This window comes from Stegostoma tigrinum, chromosome 33 (assembly GCF_030684315.1).
Source record: "Stegostoma tigrinum isolate sSteTig4 chromosome 33, sSteTig4.hap1, whole genome shotgun sequence".
Taxonomy (NCBI): Eukaryota; Metazoa; Chordata; class Chondrichthyes; order Orectolobiformes; family Stegostomatidae; genus Stegostoma; species Stegostoma tigrinum.
Window position 1 is genome coordinate 6977889 of NC_081386.1, and position 20567 is coordinate 6998455.

The 20567-nt window shown below is 40.3% G+C and overlaps 1 protein-coding gene across 1 annotated transcript in view; it reads right to left on the reverse strand.

Annotated features, from left to right (window-relative positions):
• adamtsl3 (ADAMTS-like 3) overlaps window positions 1–20567 on the reverse strand; it is a 582072-nt gene that overhangs the window by 263235 nt on the left and 298270 nt on the right. Inside the window, exon 7 of the mRNA XM_048563174.2 lies at window positions 2352–2478. Within this exon, the coding sequence (XP_048419131.1) occupies window positions 2352–2478 (127 nt within the window). The remainder of the gene's footprint in view (window positions 1–2351; window positions 2479–20567) is intronic.

A 20567-nucleotide genomic window follows, 5' to 3' on the forward strand; every position in this document is an offset into this window, starting at 1 on the left:
TTACGATCCAGCAACGGTGGAAGAATGACAATGCATTTCCAAACCAGGATGGTGTGTGACCTGACGGGGAGCTTGAAGGTGATGGTGTTTTCATGTGCTTGCCAATAGTCAAGCTCAAAGCTTCAGGATGTGCTATCAAAGGAGCTTTGGCAAGTTGCTGCAGGACATCTTGTAGAAGGTGCAAAACGCAGCCATTGGCGAGGACAGTCCATCAGCATCACGATCAACCACGAACATAGCTGCACCAGAAACATACATACAATGGCCACAAGAATAGCTCAACAGAGGACGTTCTCACTTATTAATTCAATTCCCAACTTTTGAAATCTTTTCCATCACCCACAAAGCTAGTGGAATATTCTCAACTCACCTGGGTGAGTGCAATTCCAATAATACTCAGGAGGCTCACAGAACATAGAACAGTGCAGGCCCTTTGGCCCATGATGTTGTGCCAAACTGTTACCTTAAACCTAAGGTCTATCTAACCTCCACCTCTACTATCATCCATACGGCTAACTAATCGCTGCTCAAATGCCCCTAATAAGGTCGGCTCCACTACCCTCTCTGGCAATGCATTCCACACCCCAACCACTCACTGAATTAAAGAACCTACCCTCTGACGTCTACCCTATATCTACCTCCACTCACTTTAAAACTATGCCCCCTTGTAATAGCTAGCTCCACCCTAGGAAAAAGTCACTGGCTGTCCACTCTATTTATGCCTCTGATTATTTTATACACCTCTATTAAGTCACCTGTCAATACCATTAAGGAGAATATAGGGTTATAAAGGCCTTTCGGGCTGAAAAATTAATGTTATCCTTTCCAATGACAAACACATCCCATGAATCATTAAAATATTTAATTATCTCTTCAATCACTGTATCTTTTCTTTATCTCATTCTTCCACCACTTACCTCAAGTTTAAATAATCCATTCTCCGCTCCCCTCCAACCCTCCGATTCCTACTTACTACAATTCAGGGTGGGTAGCCAGAGGTCAGAGGCAATCTCTCCTCCGTTGACCCTCTTCAATCTCTTACCTGCCCTTTGCTACATTCCTGCTTTTCTCAGTGTTTCAGCTTTAAAATTTGAAATAACTTTTGTGGAGAAATTGATTTACAATGGAAAATGAAACTAATCATACAACTTACTGTTGACTGTCTCTTTCCCTGCGCCCGTGAAATCAAAACCTTTCACAGGGTTAAGTAATGAGGACTTTGCTAACTGTGAGCCAAACAAAGGTGATTATCTTCAAAGATAATTGTCTTCAGCTAAATACACTTTCTAAAGTTTATAGAAGACAAAAAAGGTATATCCTCAGAAAATTGTTCTCTTTATCTTTGTTTTTATTATGTGATTAAATATCAAATAGGCTATGCACATGTATATTCCAAGTGCAGGCTAAGAACTCTTAAAAAGGCTGTTTGATATCCATTCAATTTAGTTCCAAACATAAAAATGCTCCAAAATATTTTGGCTTGAAAAGTCATCAGAGGTAGTCCCATGGTCTCTCACTTCCCATACCTGCATCCAAACAAACAAACAGGAGTGCCTTTAAGGATAAAAGCAGTTGCTCCCAGAGTATGGAATCCCTCCAGCCTGAAGAGTGCTGTAGGAGTGGCAGATACCTCACTCCCTACACAGCTGACAACAATTTCCTAAGATTGGGACACAACATTTCCAAGTCCCTGGCTTTTTTAGAGCAGTTGCACTGGATTCCAGCCATAACTCCAGGAGGAATGTCGTGGAAATTTGGTTCCACTGTTTGGCCATTTCACTGCGCACATTTCCAAAACAGTACGTGTATTATCTCAAAAATGTAGAAGGAGCTAACAAACATTGATCCACTGTTTCCCTTCCTCTTTTCCTGCAGGGAGTGACTTCTCTTGGTGATCAGTTGAATGACAAAGGAACCTCAAGTCTTTTTTGTTTCTTTGGAGATGATGCACGTCAATTCTATTTGTCCTTCTTTTAATCCTAGAGGCACACAATATCTTTTAGAAGGAACTGATGAATAGGAAGGCAACCAGGACGTTAAGGCCAATGTAATCTACTCTCTAATCACTTCACACCACCCTAATCATTCCCAGGGAGATGTTAACACATACAGAAAACCAACATTAGGACCTTCCAATTTGTATTGCTTAATGTGTCCCCTGTTAGCACCCTTACTGACTAGGCTTTTGGAGGAGTTTAAGAGAAATACTGAACAGCACACAAGCTGAAAGTGCACCAAAAATAATTTTCCTCTTTAAAATAAATCTCATGCTAACCAATGTTACAGAATAAATGTTCTGCTCAAACACAGGTGACTTAAAAATGTTAAACAATATAAAATAGGAGACGCACATTTTTCAGGAGACACGTGTGATTTGGACTGTCCTCGTACAAGTCTGCATGTTGAACCAGTGCCTGCACAAACTCCACAGTTGTCTTCCTTGGCTTTACTCCCAAGTTGCCGATCACAGCCCACCACCTGCCAACAACAACATCACAGTCAAGAGAAGGCTGAAGCTGACAGTACACAAGCTCAGGTTTCAGAAATTCTGTTTATTTTTATGTTACCCTTTACATTTCGAAGCTGGCCTCATTCTGTCACAGCGCAGTTCACTTTATCTGACTCCTAATTTGTTTGGAATGCCTGAACTATGGTTTGATTTCTGGAGAATTGCATAGCATTACAAAAGAAAAGTCAAAAAATCTCTATCAAGTATGTGAAATAAATTGTTGTGCTGCACGGCACTTCGAGTGTGTCTTCATCTTGTCTGAGGTTACTCATATTTAAGGGGTGGTCTTTGGCGAGCTCAAGTGCAAACCATTAATGAGTCAATTTTGATAAGTGTGGATTTCAGTCCACCTCCAGACCTGAGCTCATAAACCGGACTGAAATTCCAGTGCAGTACTGAGGGAGCGCTGCATTGCCAGAGGTGCCATTACTTGGAGCCATTTGTCTGATGAGCGATTAGTTCGAGGCCCCCATCTGCTTATTTAGGTGGATGTGGAAGATCCCACGGCTCTATTCAAACTGGCAGGGAGCTTCCCCAGTACTCTTGTCTGCATTCCTCCCTCAACCAAAAACAGATGAGCTGGTTATTAGTCTCTGGCTTTGCACAGCATAAATTGTCTGCAGCACTTGTGGACAGAACAATTTCATTTCACGAAATAATTCACCTGACGCAAATGAAACAGACTGATAAATACTAAGGATCTGATAGTATCTTGTAAGTATAAGTCTCTTCTTTCTGAACTATCAACATTTTAAAAATAACATAGAGCTTTCAAGCCTTGCACAATTCAGTAAAATACTAAATGTCATGTATAAACCCTAAAATTACTCTCGGAAACATCACATCTGAAGACCAAGGGTGTCTGTATGAAATTCCTTTGATGGAGGCTCTAATTCATTTTCATTTCTCAATACAGAGGGGGCAAGAATTTAATATAAACATATTGGATACACATACCATAACATCACTTACTGCAATTTCCAGCTTTAGGTGTTAAGTGATAAGTATAGCAACACTGTTAGAGTAATTTACAAGCTATAAAAACACAGTTAACATTGCTGCTAAGACTAACAAAAGTGCAAAGATTCCAACAAGAGCATGCTGTTACAGCTCAGTGTTTTGACAGAGACCTCATTCCTCATGTAAACAGCTTGAAAAAAAGAGATTCCAAAAGTTAACTGTCACTTACTAACACGTGCATCATTTAAACACTACTGTACTGAATTAATGCAACAGTGGTCCAACAGGAAACCCACAGAAAAGTAACAAACTGGAGCAGCATTGTCAAAGGTGCCATGTTGTGCATGAAATGTTAAGCCAACTCTGTCTTCCTGTCAAACTGAATGTACAAAAACCCTGTATCATTACTGAAAGAATTTTCCCTAGCTTCCCATTCAATAATTCAACCATTCATTTATTTACTGTTGGTGGCACATCATTGTACACATATTTGTTGCATTTTTGCCTCCACACTGAATGCCTTTGAAGGTAATTAAATGGTCTTCAGCCTCTTTGTGAAGCCATGATTGTAAATAAACCCACTAAAATTTATGTTTGAAAGAAAAACGCATGGTGCAAATTATTATACAGAGCAATAAATATATGATCATTGAGAATGAGTGAAACAAGGTTCCCTCATTGAGGAACTCCTACAGTGATTACCAGACTGCAATGACATAACTGTCCCAGAAGTGTTGACCCACCCTTAAGAGATCTCAGTTTATTACTGTGTGCATTCATATAGCAAAACAATTACTGCTTACTATTTTGCTTTTTATTCTGGATTGGACGAACCCTTTTTTCCCCTCAGTGATGTGTTTTGAGTAATATTATTTCACCTTAACAAGCCCACCAGCATACTATTACCATTATAGTACCTCTTCAGCAATATGCTTACCAGTTTTACAAAACTGTGGCTTGCCACAACCCTGGAGGAAAATAATAACTGCTGATGGCATGAAAATACAATTTAAAAATCAGTCTGTAACTATATTAACCAGTGGGAAGCAAGACAGGAATCTGGAACTGATGTTAAGTTAGCAGCATTTTATGTCCTTTTTTTTCATCCTGTACAGCACAGACCATAAGGTTAGCACTGAAAGTCATTGTCTTACTGTTAGTGAGCATGGTCTTCACAGAATGATCCTAAGTTGCACCATCTGCTATTCTTTATAATCTACTCTTGGAAGTGGGCTTTGCTGGTTGGCCAGCATTTGTTGCCCATCATTAGTTGTCTTTGAGAAAGTGAGCTGCCTTCTTAAACTGCTACAGTCCATGTGTTGTCAGTTGACCCACAATGCCCTTCTGGAGGGAATTCCAGGATTTTGGCCCAGCAACACTAAAGGAGCGGTGATACATTTTCAAGTCTGTCAAGTTGGTTAGTGGCTTGGACAGGAACTTGCAGGTGGACGTGTTCCTACTTATTTACAGCCCTTGTCCTTCTAGATAGAAGTGGTTGCAGGTTTCAAAGATGCTGTCAAAGGAGCTTTGGTGAATTTCTGCTGTGTACCTTGTAGATGGCACACACAGCTGCTACTGAGCTTCGGTGGTGAAGGGAGTGGATGCTTGTGCATACAGTGACAATCAAACGGCTGCTTTGCCCTGGATGGTGCCGAGTTTCTCGAGTGTTATTGGAACTGCACCCATCTAGGCAAATGGTGAGCATTCCATCACACTCATGACTTGTGCCTTGTAGAAGGTGGACAGGCTTTGGGGAGTCAGGAGGTGAGTTACTCGCTGCAATATTCCTAGCTTCTGACTACACACACCCACTAAGTTCATCATGTGGTGAATCTAGTTAAGCTTCTGTCAGTGGTAACCCTTGGGATATTGATAGTGGGAGATTCAGTGATGGCAACACCATTGAAATGTCAAGGGCTGGTGGCATGTTTTATTGGAAATGGTCATGGATTGGCATTTGTGTGGTGCGAATGTTATTTGCTCTTTGTCAGCCCAGGTCTGGACATTGTCCAGATTTGTTGCATTTGCACATGGAATGTTTCAGTATCTGAGGAATCATGAATGGTACTGAACAATTTGAAAACAGCGAACATACCCACCTCTGATCTTAAAATGAGGGAAGGCCATTGATGAAGCAGCTGAAGGTGGTCGGCCTATGGACACTACTCTAAGAAACTCCTGCAGAGATGTCCTGGAGCTGAGATCACAGACCTCCAATAACCACAACCATTTTCCCTTGTGCCAGATACGACTGCAACCAGCAAAGGGTTTTGTCCCGATAGCCACTGATTGCAGTTTTGCTTGGTTTCTTAATGCCACACTATTTATAATGCTTCTTGGATCTGAAACTACTTTTGTCCCATGACTTTTGTGTCAAGGACTGGATTGTGGCATTTGACAGTATTTCATAATCAGGTTTTCCTTCTCTTGAAGAACAGCTGTGGAATTAAACTAAAGCTATCTTATGTTTTTCCAAAAAAAAATGAAGTTTTCTCTCTCTCTCTCCCTTACTTTATGTCCCTTTATTGAGCCTCTCTCACGCATGCAACAACATTTTCCAGGCTGCAAATAATCTGTGCGGATCACCCATCAGTCTGACATGGACAGAATGCAAGACAGAACAGTATAGGCAGAACAAAGAACAGTAAATGTTCAATATTACTGCTAGGTTCATGGATCAAAATGCATAAAAAACTGGACAACATCAAAATGTAACTTCTATGTAATGCTGCTGAATATTTAAATAAATAAATCAAACAAATTAAATTTCAAGGTAAAGGAATATTCTGATCATATTTTGACTGCAGGTTGCTAAAAGACCGAGGTACTTACTCAAGTTCCATCTTCCATTCTTACCGCTGGATTTTTTTAAAAAAACGTTCATTGAAGTTTATCCTTTCTCGAAAAAGTGCAATTTTCATGTAAAAGCCTTACGTTTCGATTGTGAGATTTTGTAGTTGCTCATATCCCTTCAGCTAATTTAGAGACACCCAAATGATCTTTACAACTCAGTTTGAATACAATAATCATGTTTACAATTAAGCACTATGGCAACTCTTGTAGCAACTCTCATATAAATTAGAGGAAATATGCTTTTAGGCAGGCAGACCATCAGAAACTCAAGTTAGGTGTCTGCACCTTTAAACTTAGAAGGCGTGACTGCTCTGCATTCTTGAAATGAATACAGAGTTCACTGCAGAGGTGGTTCACTCAAGACTAGAATACTGAAAGCTTTGACTGACAGGTCAATGAGAAAGATGGAGGCAAGTGAGGCAATATTTGTACTTTATTTGCTGAATAGCAACAATAGGAGACAAATATTGCATGATACTTAGTGAACTGCAGCATTATATCCTGTGTTTGTATATGTCACAGATTATATGTGCTATAGTTATTGTGAGGGAAGAATGGATATTAACAAGAGTGTCAATGAAACAGATCAACAAAACATGTTTGGTGAAGAAGTCCACTTGTATTGCTGTGGCAGAAGTCCACTTGTATTGCTGTGGCAGTATTCAGCCAGGCAACTGAGCAGGCAAAGAAACACATGGGTGGTGGTGATGGAGTGTTAACCTCCGGCAAATTTTCTGGCAGATGCTAGAATTTAAATTAACTGATAAATTCTATAGTACAGGGCTAGCTTCAGTGATGGTGAACAGGACAACTATCACTGATTGTTGAAAAAGCCATCTCGTTCACTAATGTGCTTTATGGAAGGACATCTGCCATCCTTACTTGTGACTCCAGACCCACAGCAATACAGTTGACTCTTAACTGCCCTCTGAAAAGGCTGAGCATGGCACTCAGTTTCAAGGGTAATCAGGGACGGCAGCAAATGGCCGACTTCCCAGCAAAGCTCACAATCTGTGCAACAAGAAAGGAAGGAAAACTCTTTCCTGGTATTGTGTGCATAGAAATGAAGGGCTAATCACAATTTACTCAGTCTCTGCCCTATTCTTGCAACTGTGGCATTGATACAAAATCAGTGAGGTGGTACCCAACACATTCATGGTGCAGCACTCAATAATGTTAGTCCTGTTGCAGACTGAAAAGATAATGTTGCTTTATCAATGATAGAAGCCAATGCCTACTCATATAGTGTAGGTATTATTCTACGTGCCCTCAACCTAGATCAAATTTGTCCATTATCACGGTAGGTTGGCATAGAAAATTTATTAACAAAACAATTGCAAACAGAAATGAACATTGGCTTCACAAACAGATAGTTCCACTCTTTCACTGATGATAGAGGTTTATTATTGGAAAGCTAAGAAAGAACAGATTAAGGCTCTTTTGTTAAGGAACTCCTGCAGTGATGGTTAAGGCTGCAATGATTAAACTCTGACAAACACAACCACCTCCAACTTCCTTCTTCATACAGCGTAACTGCAATAGCTAGAGGGATCTTCCTTTGAACCTCACTGACATCAGTTTTGTACGTTTTCCATCAGTTCACGCCTACACCAGAGGGTTCAACATATATGCCAGACTCACTGACAATTCAGTCTAGTACTTCAGTCAGAAAGAAGGGTCTGAAGAAGGGTCCCGACCCAAAACGTCAAGCTTTCCTACTCCTCTGATGCTGCTTGGCCTGCTCTGTTCATCCAGCTTCACACTGTGTTATCTCAGATTCTCCAGCATCGGCAGTTCCTGCTATCTCTAGTACTTCAGTCATGTGCTTTTCCTTTGAAGAAATTTCTCCTCAAAATTTCCTCTTCACCCAGACAGCGGTGAGCATGTGGATTTCTCTTCACATCTCTATGACTCTGCTACAGATAATGGTTGAGACCAAAATACTGAATGTTTTCAGCAAGGAGTTATGCATAGTCCTTAGGGTTAAAAGGATAATAGGGTCTGGGGAGAAAATGGGAACAGTTGGGGAAAATGGCCTACTCCTGCTCTTATTTTCTGTGTTTCTATGTTTATTCTTCAGTTATGGGACATGGGCTTAATCATCTAGGCGTGTGTTTATTGCTGGTGCTCAAGGTATTTGAGAATAGTTGCCTTGAGTTACTGCAGTCTTTGAGCATCCAGGCACCCATAGTGCTGTTAGGTAGGGAGTTCTAGGATTTTGACCCAGTAACAACGAAGGAGCAGGGCGGTAAATCCAAGTTAGCATGGAGGGTGGCTTAAGGGAGAGACTGCAAGTCATGGTGTTCCCTTGCAGCAGCTTTCCTTAACCTTCTACGATCGAGGATGCGGGCTCGGAAGGATCCTTGACCAGTGCATCTTGCAGACGGTACACAGTACTGTCAAGTATGCTGTTGGTGAGCAAAGTATACTGCAGAGTTATCACAGAATCATAGATTCCCTACAGTGTGGAAACAGATCATTTGGCCCAACAAGTCCACACCAACTCTCTGAAGAGCATCCCATCAAGACACCCCATCTATCTCTGTATCTCCCATGGCTAATCCATCTAACCTACACACTATAAGCAATTTAGCATCGCCAATCCACCTAACCCGCACATCGGACTGTGGGGTGACACCCACGCAGATGTGGGGAGAATGTACAAACTCCACACGGATAGTTGCCGAAGGCTGGAAGTGAACCCGGGTCTCTGATGCTGTGAGGCAGCAGTGCTAACCACTGAGCCACCGTGCCAGCCATTAGGACACACGTGCCCTGTCAGATAGATGCAAAACATCCATCAGCAGTACAAAGAGCGGAGATCCTGTGTCCTGGCCATTATGTGCCTCCTGTTCTCATTTCTTTTCTGGCATCCTGTTTTTGTGTCGTGTCTGGTTTAAAGTGGTGATAAGGTATTTAGTTGAGTAATCCTGACAGAACCCAAATTGGGCATCTGTAAGCAGATTCTTGGTGGATAAATGTCACTGGAAAACTCGTACAATTATTTTGTTGGTGCTGATTCAGCCCCTCAAGCCAGTTTCACCAACCATTTGGATCATAGCAAATGTGTACCTGAGCTTCAGTGATTCAACTTTACTCCATATCCTTAGCCAACAAAAAAATTATTGATTTCAAACATGAACAATTCAGTCAAAACAGTATCCAGAGCTCTTTGTGGGAGACTGTTTCAGTTTTCCATTATCTTAGCTGACTTCACAATAAAATGATGTTGCTGTAATTTTTAAATTGTACTTTCTTATTTCTCCAACCACGGGAAATAGTTGTTCTGTGTCCATCTACTTATCATCTGACACAATTCGATGAGATCACCCCTCAATCTTACAAAGTAATGAGGATAAAAGCTAAGTTTATGAAACCCTTTAAGTCCTGGTCTAATTTTTGCAAATCTGTTTGGTGAGGTGACTCTATCAAGGACAGTCAATGTATCCTTCTGGAGATTTACATCCAAAAGAAAAACTCCCAATAGAGTCTGATCAAGGCAATCTGCAACTGAAGCATTACTTCCTCACTTTTGACCAGTGTATGATGCAGTCCATTATCCCTATTTATCATTCAAACAAATTAAGGGCAAAAGGCGGCCATTTGGCTCATCGTGCTGTTCCACCATTCAATATGATCATAGCTAATTCTCCTAATACCCTCCAAAATCTTTAAAAAAAAATCTTTTTCTTGCACATATTCAGTGACTTGGCTTCCACAGCATTCCATGGTGGAGAATTTCAGATTCACTCCTGTGTTTCCTCAACTCTGTCCTAAATAGTCTACACCCTATCTGAGATTGTGACACCTGGTTCTAGATGACTTAACCAGGGAAAAGATTCCCCCTGCATCTAGTCTCTCTAACCCTGTTAGAATTTTACATGTTTCAGTCACTCTTCTCTCATCCTTCTAAACATGAGTGAACACAGGCCCAATATCTCCTCAAAGGACAGTCCTGAGATCTCTGATATTAGCCTGTCGAGCCTCTGTTGCACTCCCTTTACAGCAAGTCAGGAGAAACTTAAGTAGGAAGACCAACACTGCATGCAATACTCCAGGTGTGGTTTCACAAGGATCTTGTAGAACTGCACTAAAACATTTCCACTTCTGAACTCAAATCTTCCTGTAAAGAATGCCAATATAGCACTTGCTACTCCAGCTTATCTACTATCATTGGCTGATGTCAAAGGACAACCCAATCCTTTTGCACATCCACTTCTCCCAATATATTACCACGTAAATAATCCTCTTTCTTTCTGTTTTTCACACTGAAGCATATAACTTCACATTTAGCCTTATGCATGGCATTTGCTATGCATTTGGCCACACAATCAACTTACCAAAATCATCATGAAACCTCCTTCCATTCTTCTCATAATTCTTAATCTCATCCGCCAAACTTGGAAATGTTGCACTTGGTTTCCTCTTTCAGGTCATCTATAACACACACTGTGGATTGCTGGACACAAATCCTGATCCTTGTGGTACCCCTTAGTCTGTCACTTGAAAGAAATATCCATTTGTTCCTGATTTTTGCTGCCTGTCAACCAATTCTCACTTCATGCCAATACATTAAGCTTCATCCAACATGCTTTAGTTTTATTCACTGACCTCTTACGAGGTTTCTTATCAAAAGCCTTCTGAAAATCCAAATACAAAACATTCACTGGCTGTCCCTCATCTAAACTGCTATAGTTACATCTTCAAAAAACTCCAGTAGATTTGTTAAACATGGTTGCCTTATAGGGACCCATTCTGGCTTTATCTAATCCTATTAAATAAAGAATTATTTATTTAAATGTTCTGATTCCACATATTTTATATTGGATGCAAGTATTTTCCCAGCATGTTAGGTTAAGCGATCAATAATTCTCTGTCTTTTTTCTCTCTATCCCTTTTAAAACAGTGGAGTTATATTTGTCAACCTCCAATAGGGACTGATCCAGAGTCCACAGAATTTTGGCAGATGAAAGGATATATCAGTGGTCTGTGAATTACGGACACTCTCTGTACAAAAGGGCACCTGTCCTGACTTGTATTTTGCATAAATACTGAATACTGAAACTATTACTAATCCAAACAGAATAGTTTTAAAATTGACTCTATGTTTTGAGAAGGAACATTTATTTAAATTTCTAAAAAACTAGAATAACAATAACATGCAGAAACTTGTGATGATGCTGTGGTTTTAAGACTGTTGCGAAGTTGGATAGAGTACTTGTGGACTGCGAGACAGGAAGTTAGAATTTGGTGTTTGTAAAATGCTGGGGGGGGGGGGGTGGTGAGGCATCGCGTGGTCACTTTAAAAGATCAGTTGCTTTTTCGTGTTTAAAAATCTTAAATGGATGCCTGTGAGCAGCAGCTTGAAAGTTTGCAAGAACACAGAGAGCACCTGAATTGAACCATTTGTATTGAAAGGCTGTACTATTAGCAGGCCAAGCAGCAACTTTTACCAAGATAACAAGTTTTGAATTTAGCCAATCAATTTGAACCAGTCACACTTAGGTACCAAAAATCTATTAAATTTAAATAACATGCTTCTGACAACCTAGTATTAATCCTATTGTAAGAAATATGAATATGTCACAAGGGTACAAAAGAAGGTGCAGTTGGACAAAACCCCAGAGCTAACTGCCATCCACCGGAGTTACCTGCCCTCAGCTCTCAAGAGAGAATTGGTAGCTCTCAGTTTCCTTTCTAAAAAGGGCAGTGCTCTAAACAGGATCCAATATTCCAGCTGAGGCTGGCCAAGTGTCTAATATATTTCTTTCCCTTTTTAAAGAAAAAAATAGAAGGATAATCGACACATCACAACCAGTTAAATTCCTTGTGCCCGTTAATGATTCATTTTATAACTTAATAATCAAAACATTAAGCCTACTAAATTGCAACTTTAGTCAGTTGAGGAGTGTTCCCAATTACTGTGTTATTGTTAAGTATATCCAAAATAAATTGAGCAACTTTGCTGTTAAAATAATGAAGGTAGGAATTTGATTGAGCATTCCCACAATAAATGGATTGGCATCTGTCTGTCTCGGGAGACAATGGATTACGCATAAAGTGAATGAAGCTGATTCAGGAATGGATGAGCTTTCTGCAGCTGGTATGTATGTATAGTATTATTCTTATACTGATGTTTATCCCTTTGAGATAGATCTCTTTTCCACCATCTGCTCATTGCTTTTGTCCTCTGCTCTTTCCACACCTTTTCCTGCCTGTTCGTTGCCCCACACTCTAGTCAGCAGTGTAGGCTTCCCCAGTAGCAACTCTAATCCTGTCAACCAATTCTCACTTCATGCCAATACATTAAGCTTCATCCAACATGCTTTAGTTTTATTCACTGACCTCTTACGAGGTTTCTTATCAAAAGCCTTCTGAAAATCCAAATACAAAACATTCACTGGCTGTCCCTCATCTAAACTGCTATAGTTACATCTTCAAAAAACTCCAAAAAAATAGAACATGAGCTCTTGTTTGCAAATATCTTGAATCACAGCCATTGTTGACTTGTTCACCAACTGCCGAGAGTAAACTCCCCATACAGCATGTGTTTGAGGATGCAGTGATCATCATCACATGGCTCAAGTGACTCAGCCAACAGAATGACTGCCAACTCAAGGGTGTAAATACGCTGTGGATTCCTGCTAATTGGTGGGGCTTCCATATTCGATCCCAGGTAATGTTCAATATTCATCTGAGGTAGCAGAGGTGGCAGCTGTGTGGCTGCTTTTCTTGGCTTGTATAATTAAGTTTGCTACTGTAGAGAAGGGTGCTCAGATCACAAGCCTGGTACACACGGAGCTCTGTACTTCCTTGCTTTTAGTCTGCTCTCAACTTCTCAACTTTGCCACGACAGCTGCAGCCTTTGGCAACCCTGGTGCTGATTTTGGCATCAAGCATCAGCTTCCTAGAATAATACACTCTACAATTTCCAAATTCTGGATGTTCTGAAGGACAACGGCAACTGAGGAAACCTGAAACACAAATCTGAACTGAGCTTTAAATGTAAGCATTAACTTACACGGAGTTGCGAAGTAAATATTATTTTAGGGCACTTGAAGTCCCGTAACTCTATTTTCTTTGAGTAGAATCACACTCAATGTGACCAAAATGGCACCTAAGAATTTATTTTGCTCGTGATTTTAAACCATATCAATAATTCCTTCAATTGTATAGGAATGCTCTGTTGCTGTCTGTTGGGATGCAGACTCATGTCTATGACTTTTGAATCAAGATACATTACTTCCTGTTATCCCCATCTTACATAAGTGACATGTGACATTGAAAATGAGCAACACCAGTGCAGTACTAGTAGACAGCAACGTTTTCAGAAGAGCCATCTTTTGCATGTGATGCCAACCCAATGGACTTTGCCATTAAAATAAAGAGATATTGTAAGAAGATGACAGGAACATTTGATCTATTTCCTGCAATTTATCCTATGGCAACAACTGCCACAGTAGACTTAGGTTGACACCTGACCATGTTAGATGGGTTTAAAAGTTGAAACAACTTACTGCATCTTTCATTATCAGTCATCAGCATGGTTATTAATATACTATAACATGCCTTTCAGGCCTGCATGATTCACTTTATTATAGTGGGCTCTTTGGCAGAGACCCAGGGGCTTTCCAAAGAGGCAAGTGAACTTGAATCTAGAAAGTTGGGAACAAGTCCCAATTCTACTAAAGTGGAAAACCTCATCTCTCTTTGCTCTCAAGAATGCTACTAGAACTAATGTTAATATATAATAGAGTATATGTTGTTAGAACATTGGCTATCCCCTTACTGCTGGAGGAGAATAAATGGAGACAAGCCAACCTGTGTTAAATGCTGTCTAATCAATGATATGCCAGAAATGTTAAGCAAGTCTGGGAATAATTCACAAGCAAATCATCTTAACAGAGAGTGAGTCACAATAACTGCTGGTTTGAAAAACCATAACTGGAGGTGGGTATCTATTTAATTATGAACTTTCTGTCTGGTCTCACTGTAGGTCTTGAATGCTTACAAGCCACGGAAAAAATGTCAGATGTGTCTGAAAGATCAAAAAAACCGGACTCTGTTTAACACACGGACTACATAACAACCAAACAAAAAATATTTCAAGATTCACAAAGTCTATGTCAATATCTGAGAAAATCCTCTTTCACAACACAAGCTTAATACATCCTGTCTCTCAAAATAATTGTCAAAGTCTGAAGTCACTTGACACCAGGTTGTAGTCCAACAGTTTTTTTTTAAATCCATAGCTTTTGGAGAGCTGCTCCTCAGACTTCACCTGACAAAGGAGCAGTGCTGTAAAATTCTGCAATTTCAAATAAACCTGTTGGACCATAACCTGATGTCATGTGACTTCTGATTTCATCCACCCCAGTCCAACGCCAGCTGCTCCACATCAAAGAGATGAGGCAGTCTTTGGGTACCATAACACTTTTCCACTTAACCCAACATCACCAGTTCATTTCAAGAACTCCTGGAAATGGATTATTAAAACTTAAGGCTGCTTCTTCTGAACATCTGTCCATTTTCTACTTTCTCAGAACTAAAATACCTGCTTTCTCAGTAGCAAAGGGTTTCTTTTTCCACATTGGTTGAGGCTTCAAGGGGATTATTTTAATGTAACTCCCATGCAATTCTCGTTTTAAACTGTGTCCAATTTTCTTGTTATTAATGTTGTGGAGTTTGGGGATACATTGGCAGAGTGTTAATGCCATTTGATTTGTAATTCAAAGTCCCAGGTTAATGCTGTTCAATGCTTAAATACTTGGAACTGAAATAGGGGTTCTAAATAGCGGTGCCATGAAACTATCACCGACTGTCATATAAACCCCACTAATTTATTCATGTCCTTTAGAAAAGGGAATCTTGTCTTTACTTGGTCTGACCGACATGTTACCCGGACACAATGGAGTTGGCCCTTAGCTACTCTCTGAAACTGCTGAGCAAATCATTGAGTTCAAGGCCAATTAGCATTGCTGGCAAGTGCTGACCTTGGCCAGTGTTACCTCCATCCTGTGAAAGAATTAAAGGGAGGCAATGGTCTCATGGTATTATCACTGGATTGTTAATCCAGAGACCCAGATAACGTTCTGGAGACACGGGCTCAAATCCCACCATAACAGATGGTGGAATTTGAATTCAATAAAATATCTGGAATTAAGAATCGAATGATGACCATGAATCCATTGTTGCTTGTTGATTAAAGGTACTCTGCAAAAACCAAAAGATCACACTCAAGAACAACCCTTGGAAAAATAAAAATTAGTTTGACCATCTCTTTGACCATTCAGAACTGTATCAAAGTTTCACCTTGATAGATGATCTACTTGATAAGTATGATTTTGACATGGTTGACAGGGTAGACTCTGAGAAACTGTCTTCCCTAACAAGGAAACTAGAATGTAAGGACACTGACTCGAGATAAGGAGCCTTTTATATTCACTCACAGGGTGTGGGCAGCGATGCCTAGGCCAGGCATTCATTATCCATCCCTATGAAGGTGGTGGTGAGCCATCTTCTCGAATTGCACGTCCTTGTGGGAACAGTGTTCCAGGATTTGCACCCAGTATTAACTGTTCAGATCATGGTGAAGATAGATGGACTATCAAGATTTACGTTTCATCAATTGGTGTTATTATCCACAACTTTCATGGACTAAAAGTATTTTTTTCTAAAAAAATACAGGATGTTGCTGACCTAAGATGGCCGTCATAATCACCTGACAAGTCCAGGCAACCCACACAGAGAATACGAAAGAGAAGGTACCTTGGAATGACCAATGTTAATTAAGAAGTGTTTAAATACAGTGAGGCTTTAAGAAATCTGCACCTCTCATTTCACTCACATTTTATTGATAAATCCATATACTAAGAGGTAAAAAGTTACATGCAGTGTGTTCAGACTGGGAAAGGTAGCGGCACATTAGATTTGGAATATACAAAAATAAAACCATATTTCAAAAGCTTACTTCACAACAAGTGGGGAAAAGTAACACAAGCTAAACACAGGAAAGCTCCTTTCAGAAATCCTGGGCTGGTGCAAAGAAACTTGGAAAGACCTTTGTTGACTGAGAAATCAAGGGCATCTGTAAGCTCTGACACTCTTGAGCAAACAGAACAAAGGCAAACTAGTTGAGACTTGGATTTCACTGTCACACCTTAAGAACTAATAAAAGAAAATTACAAACGAAAACTGCTTTTTCCCTTCTTATCTAAACCCCTGCTTCCCCACCTACTTTGTAATTGGTGTTTTTTTGCCAATATAAAGGCCCTCTATCTCACACAAGAAGATTGGGAAATTGGCATTTTTGATCTGGCTAAGTTTAATTGAAGTGTGATGGTCGTGTGCTTAATTGGAAATGAAATGTGTTGCAACTGATCACGATTAACTTAAAAATAAAAGAGGGGCAGCTTCAGATAATGTCCCTGCCTCTGAGCCAGGAGGCCTGTGTTCCAGTCTCACTTACTCCAGAAGTAAGTAATAGCACAGGTTGATTAGGAAAATATCAACGGTAATCCGGGGGGATCTTGTTCCACAGTGGAGTGCCCTTGGAAAAAAAGAAGAGAAGGGCTGCCAGCTCTCCTAACCTTGTCGTGCATCAGCGAAGGAACGGCAAAGAATGTTTCAAGACTGGATTGTGTGGCTTATTGGGAAATTGCAGATAAAATGGTGCTCCCATGCATGGGCTGTCCCTTTTCCTTCTACATGGTACAGATTGTAGTTCTGAAGGTGTTGAAGGAGCTTTGGTAAATTGCCAATGATTTCAGCCCAGTATGAGGAACCAATTCAATCAGATGCTATGAATCTCTGGAGTTCTCTGCCACAGATGATACTGCATTGTTGAGGATATTCAAGGGTGACATAGATATTCAGTCTCCTGGGAATGTAAGCTTATGTAAAGCAGGTTCCCATGTGCAATTAAGGTAGAGACTTTGCCATTGTTATACTGAATGTCAGAGCAGGAGTGAAGGATCTCAGTGTGCTCCATGTTTCACATTTTTATTGTGATGAAAACAGCAAAGAAAACAAGCCAATGAAGATTGATGATAAATGAAAACTGGATGGCAACTTTTTAAATTGAAGAACACGGGATCATCATTATTGATGTTGCTATTTTTCTAACAGGAACACTAAGATTTGTAACTATTTGTAGGACCTTGCAGTATGCAAATTGATGACCAGAACATCCTACATTATGACAATGACTACACTTCAAAAGTGTTTCATTGGCTGTGAAGCGTTTTGAGATACTGTAGGAATGTGAAATTTGCCCCAGAAATTCTGGTCCATCCTTTGATCATTTGGGGCATTTGATAGATAGGTGGTCAACAACATTGCAAAATAACATGACTTCCTCTTAACTTCCATAATTCCAGATTACATATTTAGAATCCAAGATCATATACATCAAAACATTTGGACAGCACTCCTTTTAATTTTCCAGTCTCCAATAAATATTTTCCAAGAAACTCAGGGATTGCTTTGGCAATAATTGTATTGAGCCTCTCCAGCCCCCTGGTGTTTCACCTCATTTTCCCAGATGTGCAGATTTATAGAGAGAGAGAGAGAAAAAATAGAAAATTGCACTCCCAGGTGGGCACTTAGGACCTGTAACATTTTGTTTTAAAAGAAATGCATTCATGGGATGTGGGCAATACTGGCCAGGCCAACATTTATTGTCCACCTCTAATTTCCCAGAAGGCAGTTAAGTTTCAACCACATTGTTGAGGGTCTTGGTTCACATGTAGGCAAGGATCGCAGATTTCTCTCCCTAAAGGACATTAGTGAACCTGGTGGACCTTCATGGTCTCAATGGTCATTGTAAGATTACCATCAGACCAGCTCTTTATTCGAGTTTTATATTCAAATTTCAAAATGTCTCATGGAGGGATTTGAACCCATGTCCTAAAATACTTATAATATAAATACGACAGCTTTCCTTTACTGAGAAATAAAAACTAACTAGATTTGTGAAACAAGGAGATATATCCAAGATCATTCTGTAAATTATTGCATTTTTATTAGATTCATTCTGGGACAGTGGGCCAGCCCCAATTGCTATTGAGAAGCTATAAGTCTTCTTCCTTAATGGGTACAGTTCATGTGGTGAAAGTGTTCTTTAAATGCTGTTAAGTGGAGAGTTCCAGGATATTTTACCACTAGACTGAAAGATCGGTGATATCTTCCCAAATCTACATGGTGTGAGAGTTCGAGGAGAACCCAATGATGGTGGTGCTCGAATAAAACCGCGGGAAGGTGAACGGTGATGGTATTTGTGGCTTTGGGATGTTGATGAAACAGTATTAGGCAAATTGCTGTGGTGCAGACTGTAAGTTGGCTATACTGGAGCCGCCAGAAAACAGCAATGGAGGGAGTGAACTTCTGATATGTTTAAGAAGCTGCCAATCAAACAGACAAGCTCACCCTGGCCATTCAGAAGGACACATAACCACTGAAGACTCATCTGGCAATGTGGAAAAGGTGGGATTGGTAGAGACTAAATAGTTAATTACCTCTTTGCTCCACATGTAGCTGCTGAGCTCATGCAAAAGTAATACAGTGCATGGAACGGAGTCTGAGCCTGTATGGTTTCAGTTCCACTTCTTCCTAAACATGCCTTGTAACTAGTTACATTTAATAATGCCTATTTGTTTTCACTCAAAAGCTTGCAGACTTCAGATTTCCACAGTTGAGAGGCCATGAGAATTTTAGAGAAAATGAGCCAGGCGACAAACAGTGTGATGGGGAGAAGACTGAGAGTTTCCTGAAGTGACACATCAGGGTTTCTTTTTAATTCCATATCAGCATTAGGTTCCCTGTCTAGAACATGAAATATCTCACACAAAATGTTCCATTGAAGGAGAACCCAGAAGATACAAGACTTCAGAAATAAAATTAATTTGTAGGTGCAATTTTAAGCTGGTTCGCCCCTACAGAACTTACAGTTGAAGACAGCCTACACACACAAATATTGTCCAGACTCAAATACTGTCAGATATGACTCCCAATCAGGTGGGGAAGTGGCTGCAGGAAGAGGTATGTTTGAGGCAATCTTCACTGGAACGATAGGCTGGTGAGGGACTGGGAGTATTGGAAGTCAGTAGGGCTGGGTTAGGAGCGGAGAGGTAAGTGATCATGAGGGGTCGATAAAGCTGTTATGGAGAATCCAGCAGTCATCAAATTCCTTCAAGTGTCAGATCTGCCTTGGCTTGAAGTTGGAGATGGATAACACCTGTCTATATTTCTTTGGTAGCCAGATAAAGTGCTTTGGTATCAATGATCAGCTGATGAAAATTTTGGGTTGCTAGAAGTGATGTCAGGCAGGCAGGCAGTCAGACAAACCAGAGACATGATCAAAGCAGTGGCAGACAGGCAGAGCTGATTAAGTTCAGCACTGAATGCGAGTCTCGGGTGGCAGTCAAAGATTTCACAACAGATGCTGGATACATTAGGAAATTTCAGACCTAAATGTAGCCGTAAGGCCTCCCATCAGGTGCCATGACTGCACCGTTACAAATAACATCTATGTAGTTGGTTAGCTACCTGAAGATCTGCTGCCATATTTTACACTCTTCTGCCTTGCACCATCCTTGGCACATAAATTTAAATCATCTGCAGCCATCATTCAATTATACCAAAGTTGATCCCTCTTTCTGCTGCCCTCAACTTTATCCTCTGGATGAGATCTCTGTCGCTTTTAGTTCTGACCAAATGGCCAAACTATTGGAATCACTTTGCTCTAGAAATTTCAAGCAACTCTTCATTTGTCTATTGGTTTGTATGTGGAGTTATAGAGTCATAGAGGTCTATAGCATAAACAAAAGGCCCTTTGGCCCATTGAATCTGCACTGGTCAAAAACTATCACTGAACAATTCTAATCCCTTTTTCCAGTGCTTGACTAATAGTGTTTGTGCCTTGGAATCATAACTGCACATCTAAATACTTCTCAAATATTATGAAGGTTTCTGCCTCTACCTCTCTTACAGGCAGAGTGTTCCAGATTTTCACCACCCTCTGGATGATTTTTGTTTCCTCACACGCCCTTCATATCTCCTGGACCGTTCCTTAACTCCATGCCTCTTGGTCTTCCCATCTACCCTATCTATGCCCCTCATAATTTTATACATCTCAATCACGTCCCCCCACAATCTACTCTTCTCCAAGAAAAAAAATCCCAGTCTGTCCAAACTCGCTTTCATAACCAGAACTCTCCAGTCCAGTCAAAACCCTACTAATTCTTCT